At 50.8% G+C, this 13,171-nt stretch overlaps 1 protein-coding gene across 3 annotated transcripts in view; it reads right to left on the reverse strand.

Moving 5' to 3' along the window:
* The window catches only part of CDH23 (cadherin related 23), a 372,185-nt gene that overhangs the window by 181,358 nt on the left and 177,656 nt on the right, over nucleotides 1-13,171 (reverse strand). For all 3 annotated transcript variants that reach the window (XM_063101657.1, XM_063101655.1, XM_063101656.1), the window contains exons 9-10: nucleotides 9,268-9,380; nucleotides 7,505-7,693 (exon numbers count right to left, since the gene is read on the reverse strand). In XM_063101657.1, the coding sequence (XP_062957727.1) occupies nucleotides 7,505-7,693; nucleotides 9,268-9,380 (302 nt within the window). The remainder of the gene's footprint in view (nucleotides 1-7,504; nucleotides 7,694-9,267; nucleotides 9,381-13,171) is intronic.

The following is a 13,171-nucleotide window of genomic DNA, read 5'->3' on the forward strand; positions in this document are numbered from 1 at the left end:
CCTCCTTACCTGAGAAGTGATGCTCCAGGTGGTACAAAATACACAAATACATGGGCAGGCTGGGAGGGGGTGGGCGGAGATGAGGCCCCCAGAGGCGCCCAGGTCCCCGCCTGAAGCAGCGAGTTGGCTGGAGCGAGCTCAGGGAAGGGAGGAGGGGCCGACAGCAGGGGCAGCACCCTCCCCAGGTCCTCTTGGATGAAAAGAACGTTAGGATTCGTAGCGTCTTAAAGACTCACTGGCCCAAACTATGGTTTTCCAGAGGTGGACACTGAGGCACAGAGCAAGGATGTGCTTGCCTGGAATCAGGCTGTGCCTGGGGAGCAGAACTGGGCTGAGACCCTGGCTTTGGTGCTCTTCCTGCCACCTTCTCTGGGTGGTCAGTGTAGCTCTAGTTGCAGAATGCTGCAGTCAGAGTTCAAAATCCTGGGCCGATTTTAAATCAGAGAGCCTCTGTCACAAAGACTGAAGGTGCCGATTCAGTGTCCTCCTGGGAAGCGTCCTATAGGGTGGTTCTACTGGACTTTTAGGGTTTCATTATAAGAGGATTGGGGGTTCTCCGGCTTCCTGCAAACAGCTTAAGGGGAAAATGGTTAAATTGCAAGAGATCCTCCAGTTAGACACTGGAAAGCATCTGCTGGCTGGGACAGGTGATCAAGGGAGGGGGAGACTTTGCTATACTTCCCTGCTTCCACCCTTGCCTGTGACAGTCCATTTTCAACACAGCAATCAGAGGGCTTCTTAAGAAAGGTGACGCAGACCAACTCTCCGGCTTCCCACTGGGCTTACAGCAACAAAAAATCGCCTTCCTGTGGCTGCCAAGACCAGCCTAGCCTGGCCCCTGATGAAGTCTTCATTCTTGCCTCCTCCTCTCTCTCAAGCTCTGCCCTGACCAGCCACAGGAGCCTCTTTTCGGTTCCTTGAAAATGCAAGGCTGTTTCCCTTGTGGGGACCTCTGCCCTTGCAGGGGAGCACCTGCTAGAATGTTCTCCCTCCACAGTTCTGCCTGGGTGCCTCATCCACACCACTTAATCTCCGCTCAAACAGCACCTCCTTGGACAGCCTTCTGGGACCACTGAGTCGAAAACAGCCCCTACCCATCCCATCACTCACCCTATTTATTGAGTCTGAACATACACTTCTACCCGCAACGAGGTTGGAGCTTGCTCCAGCTTCCTCACTGGAATGAAATATAAGCCCTGGGAGGGCAGGCACCACATCTTTAGCTCTAACTGCCAGGAACTAGCAGGATGGTGGGCACACAGTAGGTGCACAATAATGTTTGTTGAGTGAATGAATAATCCCCCCACCTGTGTATATTTCAATACAGTCCCTCAGGGAGGCCAGAGGTCAGCAAATAAATGAGGTCTGAAGGGTTTTCTGAAATGATTCTTATTCTCAGAAGCAGCCAAAACCGGGCATAGAGGACTCTCCGGGTGGGATATTGGTACCCCACTCCCCACTCCAGACCCTGTTCTCTGCAAAACTACTCTCAAGGACAGCAATAAACACATTCTGAGAAGCTGTGGGTCAGAAGGGAGGGAGAAGTAAAGTGATCAAGGTTCCCAGCTCCTGAGAAGAAAGGTCTGATGCATGTGAGTGATACTTCTGATGGCAGGTGAGAGGGACTGTCCATGTTCAGCAATCTGGGTCGACTGGGGGTGGGGGATCGTGTGTAATGCAGCGACTTTCTAAAAACAAAATCCCTCTCGCTCGTACTTATAAAGCTGCCGGAGGTGTGGACAGTCTTCCCCAAACCCTGCTTCCCTCCCCTAACCCCTTGTCTGTTGCTTTGACCCTTCAGAGGGGAATGGAAAACATAGACAATGCGTTGGCATACAAGAAGGACAGTGGTTTTTAGGACAACAGAGCAGGAAATTCCAACCGGCCCCACCAGCCCTCCCCGTGCGGATGGGAAACACGACTGCCTGTGGCTGACCAGGCTCAGAGGCATGTTAATAACATGCGCTGGGGAGGGCTGCAGGCAGGGCTGGGAGAGGAAAAGCTGACTGAACTGCAGAAAGCACAGAGAGTATGTGGAGGGCAAGGCGGTGGCTGGTAAAGATATGGTAGGAATCCAAGTGGATGAGGGTGCTGCTTATTCACTGTGGCTTCCCAAACAGGGAGGAAGAGATGGGAAAATGCCCAGCAGCAGGCTCAGGGAATGGGGCTGTCATAGCCTTTAATTTGAAACTCAGAGATGAGCTCCCCACACCAACGCTGACTTCTGGGGCCTTTGCCTTCGGATTTTTTTTCTGATTTGCATCACAACCATTTATTTGCATCTCAACTGTCACTCGGTACAAATGGGTTGTTGTTGGTTTTAGCCCACCTCACCCCTTCCTTCCCTGGCTTCTGTGAGTTTTCTATAGCTGGGCAAAGCAGAAGAAATTACTCAGTGAGACTTCAATGTGCATAGAGTCCCTGGGAGATAGAAAGGCCTTCTTTCAAGCACCTTTGTTGTCGTGAATGGTCTGGCAGAGCCTGCGATTCAGTAAGAGACTGAGTAGAATCTTAGATCTGGTGGGACAGCAGGCACTGTCTAGTCTTTGTGAATTAGATTAGCATCCTTATTAGGAATGACTGCCACAAAGTGCCGACCAAGAGGTTAAACTGCTTCCTCTTTCCCTTCCTGTTTTCAATCAGCATCCTCTACTGCCCCATGGTGGACTTTGAGATCGTCCTTCCTGCACGAACTCGGACAGACCCAGTTTGGAAAAAGCCCTGGTCCATCTCATTGCTACATTTATCATTAGCAATGTATTCACTCAACTAATACGTATCTCTGGACTGCCTTCCAAGCTCCAGGCAGAGTACGAGGCGCTGGGTCACGCAGGTGAGAAAAATCAGACATGGCCCCCACCAGTGAATCATTCGGAGTAATCAGGAGACAGACATCAATGAGATTGCCACACTAATAACTGTAAAATCACAATCACGGGGAGTGCAAGAGTCACGTGGTTCTGTGGACCCTACGACAAAGAGATCTGACCTCTCCTCACACTCCTTCCCACTTTCAAATTTGCTTAATGAACACATTTTCCTGCTCCATCGAATAAATCCAGAGTCACCTTCAACCCAGACACAAATCCCAACAGACATATTCTACCCTCTGAAAGGAAAATGCAAGAAATGATCTTTTTTAAAAAAAATCTCCTTTGCAACAGTTGCCTGATATCTCTTTGAGGTCCCTTGGTTTTTGCCAGATTCTGGACACCCCAGCGGTGCTCCAGAGCTAGTGGCCTCTGTCTTCTGCTCCTGTTGGCACCGTGGCTGACTGCTCCATGCTGGTAGCTAGGGTCTGACCCTCAGTCACGGTGGTGCCTCCTCCACACCCAAGACCAGGCCTCAGGAGCATTTACCCGGCCAGTTCTGAATCCTTCCAGAGAACAGGAGACATACAAGAGCAGGCCTGGAGCGGAAAGCAGTTTATCCCTCCCTCTCATTGAGGAAGGAGCTCAGGACCACAGGTGGGATGCTTGGGGACAGCCACACTCGAAGACTGCAGGAAGGCCCGGGTGACTTGAGTGTGGGGTGGTCTCGGCTTCGGGGCTGCCTCTCCTCCTTGTTAGTTCTCTCTCTGCATATCACTGTGCCCTGGAGAAGTGGGGCCCAGTGGAGAGGAGGCCAGGCCTCTGCTGCCAGTCACTGGCTGACTCCCTTGGGAAAGCAGCAATGGAGAGCAGGGACTGGATCCCAGTGGTGCTGGGCACCCTGACCACAGTGGGCATACTGATGGCTGTGCCTGGGTAGGGAGCAGTCACTAGAGGCAGGCTGAACCCAGAAACCCCTCAGCATTACTGCAGACACTTCAGACAGGGTTTCCAGCACAGGGAGCCAGAGGCAAAACCAAAGGGGTAGGATGACCTTGACATCCTCCAGCCAGTCGTGGTGAGCAGGGCCTGGGGGTTGGCCTTACTGTTGGCAGTGCCTGCTGGACCCAGTCCTGGTCAGGTAGCTGCAGCTCTGTGACGATGGCACTGGCTAACGTTTCTGTGTGCAGGCATGTGCTAAGCCCTGGCTACATCTCATCTCATCTCCTCCTCCCCACACCCCTGGTTGATACCCTCTGTGGGAGAGAAATACTCAGCTGCTTTCCCACATTTCCCAGCCTCAGGCAGCGAGGTGGAGGCATGAAACTAGTTCTGGCCAGTGGACCACTGGGAAGGAGTCACAGAGCCACTTCTGGGGTGAAGCACAGAAGAGCTGGTGCCTAATCCTCTGCTGTCTCTTCCCCTACTGCAGCGACCAATGAACCTGCAGACTGTGCACCCACATGACTACACAGAGTGGGGTCTCCCTGTTGACCTGTGCTGGACAAATAGGCCATTGACCCAGGCTGGGAAATAAACTTTTATTTGGGGGTTCACTTGTTACTGCAATATAGACTGATACGCTCTCTTTCTAATTTCTTTTTTAAACAGATGAGCAGAGTAAGGCTCAGAAAGGTCATTAATTCACCTGAGGTCACAGAGCTAGTAAATGGCAACAGTGGACTTGACACAGAGCTCATGCTACTACTACATAAGCTGCCTCCCTCTGGGTTGCCTCCAAGATCAAGCCCAAATTCCTTGGCATGGCAGTCGAGGACCTTCTGGGCCTGTGTCCCAGCCCACCTCCCACTACAGAAACTCTACCTGTTCCCTTGATCTACCAGCAAGTTTCTGCCTCTGTTCCTTTTTGTGGGCCATTGCCTGGCCTGGCCAGCCAGCCTTGCTGTGTGCCCCGAGGCTCAGCCCCAGATGCCTCTCAGCCCAGAGCTTCTCTCATTCCTCCAAGCCCCTACTGCCTCTTCAGTGCACTGAAGTGGCCACTGGACTCTGTGGTCCCCCACGCTCTGTGGTCTGTGGCCAGTGGACGCTGGGCCTCCATGCTGGTATCAGTGTTTCTCTTCTCTTGGGCATTGTTATTCATCTGAAACCAAGGACGGGACTTTCTTCCGAGGTTCTCACTCATACAGTAGTCTCTAAAAGGGGGTGCCTGCACTCCAGGGGGATACAAGATGATCCACTGAGGTGTGAGAAAATATTAGAACTTGCTTTTATACATGTTTATCTCCACCTTTTACAATTTTTACATTTCTGTATGTATTTTTTAATATACATACTATATTTGTATAAACACTATTGGCCCCTTGGGACAGGAAACCATGGGTTACACTTGGCTTCCCCGAGGGGCCATATCTAGCTCCTTGTAAACAGTAGGTGCCCAATACATACTTTAGTTATCTCAGACAGATGGGTATGGAATGGCTTAGCAGGAGAGGGAGGCATGTGCACACACCCACAGTGGCCTGACTTGCCCACGTGGCCCTGTGTCCTTGGGGGGACCGTGAACAATCGAGAAGAGCTGGCAGGAGGTGGGCAAAGGATGAGGGAGGTGGGCTCCTGGGCAGGCATGGCAGGCAGTTTTCCAAGCAGCAAGAGTGGAGTGGGGCTCCCCAGGAGTGGAGGGAGAAGCCCAGCCCGGAGCAAGGCCGATGCAGGAGCCCCATGTGAGGAGCAATTGGAGAGAAGCACCTCGGGCTGGAAAACCTAATGGAATTCCTGAGCAGAGTGGGCAGGGGACAGCAGTAATAAACAAAAGTCCTATTAATGATGGCGGCTGCTGACGGGCAGGGAGATGGGGCATGAGGAGGGGGGCAGGGGAGCAGCCAGGCTGAGAGGATGGAAGGATGGAAGCCGCTCCCCGTAGAGGCCTGGCCCTCCCCGTCATGATTCAGGGTGTGGCAGGGCTGGCGGGGAGGGGCTGCAGCTACCCCGAGCCTCCTCTCTCCTGTCCCTCCCCAGACCTCCCTCACTTCCTTTTAAGACTGGACTCAGCCATGGCAGACTCCCTTGGGCAAGGTGATGCAGGCTTCCTGGATCCCTCCGGAGTCTTCTTATGGCCTGAGATCCCCTTGAAAGCGCTTATGTCCCCTGAGGGAGCTCCTCCCATGGAAAAGGCAGGGTCATTATTACACTGAAAACAGGAATAAGACTTTCTATCAAGGAGACTCTGAACTGGGCCCATACATCCCAGAGGTACAAGCTGATCCACCAAGGTGTGGGAAAGTGTAGTTTATTTCTACTTTTAAAAATTATTTCTAGGGGCCGAGCCCGTGGCGCACTCGGTAGAGTGCTGCGCTGGGAGCGCGGCGACGCTCCCGCCGTGGGTTCGGATCCTATTTAGGAATGACCAGTGCACTCACTGGCTGAGTGCCGGTCACGAAAAAAACGACAAAAAATTATTTCTAAAAGACAACCAACAGAGTAGGAGAAAATTTTGCAAAATATGCATCTGACAAAGGATTAATTTCCAGAATATACAAGGAACTCAAACAACTTTACAGCAAAAAAACAAGTAACCCAATTAAAAATGGACAAAGGAGCTGAATGGGCATTTCTCAAAGGAAGATATACGAGTGGCCAAGAGACACATGAAAAAGTGCTCAACATCACTCAGCATCTGGCAAATGCAAATCAAAACCATTCTGAGATATCATCTCACTCCACTTAGTATGGCTAATATCCCAAAGACAGGATAACAAATGCTGGCGAGGTTGCAGAGAAATGGGAACTCTCCTACACTGTTGATAGGACTATAAAACAGTTCAGCTATTATGGACAATAGTATGAGGTTCCTCAAACAACTACAGACAGATCTACCATATGACCCAGCAATCCCATTGCTAAGTATATACCCAAAAGAATGGAAATCGTCATGTTGAGGGGACACCTGCACTCCCATGTTTATTGCAGCTCTATTTACAATAGCCAAGAGTTGGATCCAGACTAAATGCCCATCACTGGACAAGTGGATATGGAAAATGTGGTATGTCTACACAATGGAATACTACTCTGCTATAAAAAAGAATGAAATACTTCTATTCATAGCAACATGGATGAACTTAGACAAAATTATGTTAAGTGAAATAAGCCAGGCACAGAAAGAGAAATACCACATATTATCACTTATATGTGGGAACTAGTAAAAACAAACAAACAAACAAACAAATAAATAGGAAAAAAAAGACACAACAATACAGTAATTCCTTGAACTTGTTAAGAACAGATAAGATGTTGATGGGGGTGAGAAAGAGGGAGAGGGACAGGGGAAAGGGAGGAATTGGTAAAGGGCCACAAAAATCAATTACATTGTATAATGATAAACCAAAAAATAAATTAAAAAAATCTAAAAAATTGCAATTTTTGTGCATGCTTTATAATGTACATACTAGATTAGCACAATGATCATGTATATAAGTTCTAAATAAATAACTACACATTGGAGGTGTGTGCTTAAACATTTTTCACAGGGAGTAGGGGGATAGTCCAGAAGTTTAGAGACCACTGATTTTTGCAGCCTCATTTATCCTCAGAACATAACAGGGGAGAGGGTGCAGCCATGCTTGTTTCTATTTTATAGCAGAGGACCTGGAAGCCCAGAGACACCTGGCATCCCTCCCAGGGTTGCACAGTCCAGGCAGGGTGGTGGCTCTGGATGGGCCTCATGTTCCCGGACTCACCTCATCCTTGTCCACCACCTGGATGAAGAGGGGGAGGGCAAAGCCAACCTGCGCCAGCTCAGTGATGGCAACGCTGTACTCGGAGCTGTTGAACTCTGGGGCATTGTCATTGATGTCAATAACCAGGATATTGAAGGTTGTGGTTACCGTGGCGTCAGACGGGGTGCGGTCATCATTCAGCTCCGTGCCCTACAGACAGAGGACAATCACCCCAGGGCTGAAGGACATAGTCACACGGCAGCTGTTTACCAAGCACTTTCCGAAGGCTAGGCACTCCACTTCATGTGAATTCGCCCATCTAATCTTCACCACAACCCCAGGAGGAAGAATCTATCATTAGTATTCCCATTTTACTGATCAGGAAACTGGGGCTCAGAGAGGTTAGGTAGCTTGTACAAGGATGCATAGCCAGAGTAGATTTCAAACTCAGGCAGTAGGATTCTAGAACTGACATGAGATGAGATGGGGCTAAGAGGACAGGACAGACTTGGGGGCTCTTCGGGGGGCAAAGGGAGAGTCTTTATTCAATTTGGCAGATGATGAAGCTGAGGCCAAGACTTTTTGTGCTGGTGGTTATTCAAGCCTTAATTGAGCGTCTGCCATGAACTGAACACTGCTAGGCACTGTGAGGGTCTGGGTCAGACTCAGGAATAGACAGACTGATTCCCGTATCTGGGTGCTTAGTCTCTGGATTAGAGCCTCAGCCCCCAAAATACCCATTCCTAGTTCTGACCCAACCTTCTGAACCAGAATCTCTGGGCAAGAGACCCAGGAATAGGTATCTTTCAGCAGCTTCCAAGGGATTTGAATCCACAGCCAAGTGTGGGAACCCACCCTCACATTTTATGCACAGGTGGAAAAACAGCTCAGAGTCCTGCAGTGAGTTGGTGGCTGTGCTGGGGTTAGGGAGCAGTGCTTTCTCACAGGAGCCAACCACCTCGCCTTGGTAGCAGGGGAGCAAAGACAGGAGGGAGGTCTGAGAGGGACCTATAGACTTGGCGCTGGGTTGGGGAAAGGCGGTGTTAGCATACCCTCTCATGGCTGAACATCAGGGGAGAGAAAGGGGCCAGTGGGCGAGGGAGGGCCAATAAATTCATTGCTGCCACAGGCCCCTCAAGGTCAAGGAGAGAGATTAAGGGCCAGGCTGGGCCAGGCATTCTCCCCATGCTGATGGAAGGACCTCCTTCCCAGAGGTCCTGCCTCAGTCTTCGGGCCACCCCCTCCTCAATTGATGGCTGGGGCTGGGGAGTCCCTCTGTGGCCCAGGCAGGATCCATACACCTAAATTGTTTTCCCAGAGAATGGCTCAGCAAGTCATTGATTTTAATTAAAACCGGCCATGAGTGGCAGGTGGCTACAGAGAGACAGCGGGACTGTGACTCCGCCGTACCCTCCAGGATGGGGACCCCAGCAGCTCTGCCCCCTCCCTGGGGGCAGCGTAACTGTTTCCTAACCCAGGCAAGCTGTGAAACTTAGAAATGGGGCAAACTCAAGAATTCGAGAAGGGTGCAGCAGGGAACTTGGAGTCATGGGACAACAGTAAGGACTATAGGATTAGCACCTACTATGTGCTCCTCATCCCTAAGATGTTGATAATGGTGTGAAGCGCCCGGCAGACCTCCACTTGCTATCCATTGGTTCCCTTCTGACAAGGGGCCCTGACGCGAGCCCGGGGGTCAGGCAGGTGAGAGAGCCAAAGTGACAGGCGGGAGCCCTCGGCTGGAGGCTGGCATCGCTGGGGGGAAGCTCTCTACCCAGTCTCACCTTCACCGTCAGGATGAAGCCATGGCTGTACAGGGGGTTCTCCCGGTCCAGCAGGCCATTCAAGGTCAGCGCTCCACTGATGTAGTCCAGAGCAAAGATACTGTTGGTATTCCCTGCAAGAGACAGAGGCATTCATGCACAACTGAGCCAGGGCAGGTGGGCGCGCAGCTAGGGCCAGGGCTCCTCTTTGGGCGTTAAGGACTAATCAGTAATTTCAAATGGATGCTGGTTCAAGGGTAATGGAAGAGCACTGGAGTCCACGGTCTGAGCAGCAGGCAGCACCGAATCCAGGGTGAGGGCCCGTGCCCTTCCTGGTCTCCTTCCGCTCTCTCTGAGCCAGGGAGAAAGGCTTGGATAGGTGTCGCTTTGTCTTTAGCCCCTCTTGAACACTTCTTCATTTTCCTTTAGAACAAAGAGAGAGCAGGCTTCAGGCCCACAGCCCCCCAAAGGGAGTGGTGTCCAGGTAGGACACAGTAAACTCATCTTGTTTCCCTTGTGCTTATTTTTACAGTCTGATGCTATTCTATTCTATTCAATTTCTATTTATGGCAGGGACATAAAGTTTCCTTTTATGGTAAATATAAGTTAAAAACATAATTCAACTTAAAAATAAGTACTTATTTTAAGTACTTATTAAAACATAAAATATGTATTTAAAGTATTTGCAAAAATCATACACAAATGACACCTGCCTCAAACCGCTGTCTCTGTAACCCTGCCCTTCCCTCCCTGCCAACTTTGCTTTATGCTTCCCCTCTCCAGGCTCCCCATGCCCTCAAACTGGCTTCCTCAGGTTCCCCAAATCTCCATGCTCATTCCTGCCTCCTCGTCTTTTCCTCGCCTCATCCGCACCCCCATGTCCTCCCAGCCCACAGCCAGCCTGTCCTCCTCCAAGAAGGCTGTCCTGACTTCTCCAGCTGACCCCTTCCAGCACCCCCAGGCCGTGGCCACTGTTCTGTAATTGACTGTTGCCAATTGCTTCCTGTGTGTTAATTTAATCTTCCTGCCGGCCAAAAAGCCCCCTGAAGATGGAGGCCTTTCAGGACTGTCCCTTGAAGTAATTGGCCAACACCAGGCATGTGTCAGCCCTGCCTGTGCCCCGCCCTTGCCCTTACTCCCTTCCCATCAGGCTGTGAATTCACCTGGAAAAATCCCAGTTCCACTTTTCTCTCTTCATTAACCAGTTTGTCCGTCATTCGCACACTCACTCCCAGTTATTCACATACCCCGCACTTCCCTAGGCAGGCATCCCACAGACAGGCCCTGAGCTTGGCACTGTGGGGCACGTAGATATCAGTCTGCCAGGAATTCTGAGGCCGAAGCGTTTGCAGCCTGGGAAGGGAGCTCGGCACCCACAAAATCAGCATCTCTGAGTTCACAGCAGGGAGAGGCTGTTCACAGATGGGAAGGCTCAAAGAAGGGAAGCTGCATGGCATTAATTCCCTACACCACTTACTAGCTGTGGGCAATTTACCTAACCCCTCTGTGCCTTGATTTCCTCATCTATAAAATGGGAAATAATGACATCGATCTCCGTGTTGTGAGGATTGAACGAGTGTGGAAGTGTGTACACACCGCCTTGGAACAGTTCTTGGCACAAAATAAGCACGCAGTAAGTGTTGCTGTTGTTTGAGGTGGATCTGGAATACAGGTGGGATTGGGGAAGAGGTTGGATGGACACTGATTCCATGTTAGAGAATCAATCCCCATGTCTTCAACACACACAGGTGAACACCAGGTTCACCTGTGGAAGCTGCTATATGTCCCTGCTCCTCCCTTTGCTTGGCTCTAAACGTATCTGCATGTAGTAGGGGCTCACATCGTCTCTTGGATTAACTAGAGGAAAAGCCATGGGGAAATGATTCCTCCTCCAGAGTTAGACTTTGAGACAGGGGCTATTCTCAGCCAACCTGTGCGAGTCACGCAAAGTGGCCCACTTCTCCTCAGGTGGGTGGTCAGAGGCCTCCCAGTGCATTACAGGGGTTGGCCAAGGCAGGGGAAAGGCTGTTGCTGACTGTGGAACCTGTTGAGATCTCATGTCACTCTCAGACTATGGGCTTTGTGGCCAGGAGGGGACGTTAGTCCAGCCGCCCGCTTGCCTAAAGCTTCCTCTCGCAGCCATAGAGAGACCTGGATACCTTCCTGCTGGGTTTTGTGTGGCTGTTTTTGTGCAGTGGGGAGCACAGGGTTGCAGGGGGGCATAGAAATGCATGAAGAGAGGAGAGTTTCTTTAGGAATTCTGCTGCTGGGGAAACAAGGGGACATGTGCTTTCATCTGTCCATACATTCATTCACTCGACAATTACTGCACTCCTTCTGTACACCAGGCACGCATTCTAGTGGCAGATGCAGTGCTCAGCCAGGTACTCGCAGCACAGGGTGATCAGTGGTTAGGTGGGGCAGGGCATGGGCATCACAGGGCCCCTCAGGGGCTGAGTCCTCTGAGCCCCTAAGGCTGGGCTGAAGGGTAGCCCCAAGGCAAGACCTCAGAGCCTCCTGCTTCCCACGCCCTCTTCCCACCACACACACAGGTGTGGGCCTCACCTCCCTAGTCCTCACGGCCAGCATCCCATCGTCCTACATTTTTATATAAATTTATTCTTTCTAATAAAGGAACCTATCAAATGTTTAACTAAATGCAATTCAATTTTTATCTTTGTGAGATTTTTCTATAAATCAGTCACAAACCACAAGCCCCTTGGTGCACAATGTACTGTAGTTTTGGGTTTGGAAAATAGGGTTATCAACCCCAGCACACTCAATTCTGTGTCCCCACTCAGCACCTATGCCCCATTCATGGCCATGCTGTCCACCACCAACCCAGAATCTGTCTCCAGCACATAAAACACCCCTTGCCCGATCTAGGCATTGTCTCCAAAAAGCATGCAGGCAAATACCCCCCAAATGTTACACATTCCAACGAGGGGACCCTCCCCCAACACGCACACTTGTTTTTCACACATCTGTGTGGGGTGCACCTTCCAGCCTCCTGCCAGGCACGAATGACTAACTCCCAGCACCAACAGCCAGAAAGGGCTACACCCAGGGAGCTGAGAAGGCCACCTGAGTGAGGCTTTGACTCAGGAAGATGCTCTTTCTGTCACCATGGCAACCTCAGCACTCGCTGGGGTGCTGCTGGGCTTGGGCAGGAGCAGGAGATGAGCACTGCACCCCAAGCAGGGAAGGCCAAGGGCATATCTCATCCAAAGATTCACTGATTCCTTCATTCACTCATTCGTTCAAGTTCATATTGAGCACCTACTGTGTGCAAGGTGCTGGACAATCAGTAGAGAAAAGCAGGCAAGATTCATGCCTTCAGTCTCACAGTACACATCAACATCCATGATATAATCACGTGATTGAAAGTATAAGGACTTGCTGAGCTAAGGCCCCTGAAGAAAACAACCCAGAATAGAGGGTGGTTAAGATCATGTCCTCTGGAGGCAGACTGCATGGGTTCAAATCATGGTTCTGCTACTCACTACCTCTGTGACCGTGGTTAAGTTACTTACCACATCTGGGCCTCAGTTTCCTTGTTGGTAAAGTGAAGGTAATAATAGTACCAACCCCAGAGTGTTGCTATAAGGGTTAAATGAGTTAATATAGTGCTGGGCACATAGGAAGCTCTCAACAAATGTTGGCTGCCTCTAGTTTACCAAGATGATACCATCGTGGTCCCCCCGCCCTACCTTGCCCAGCAGATACACTGAACCCACTCCATACTCTTGCCAGGGGGGCCTCACAGCCCAGGGCTCATGTTTACAAGTTGGCTGTCCTGAGGCCAAAGAGGCTGAGAACAAAACCCTCAGGATCCTTCTCTCTGTCGCTCACGCCCAGGTGGGAACACCACTTCCCTGCTTGGCTCCCCTCCCTATCCTCCCACAGCCACACATACAAGTCTCTT

The sequence above is a fragment of the Cynocephalus volans genome, chromosome 7 (assembly GCF_027409185.1).
Source record: "Cynocephalus volans isolate mCynVol1 chromosome 7, mCynVol1.pri, whole genome shotgun sequence".
Lineage (NCBI taxonomy): Eukaryota > Metazoa > Chordata > Mammalia > Dermoptera > Cynocephalidae > Cynocephalus > Cynocephalus volans.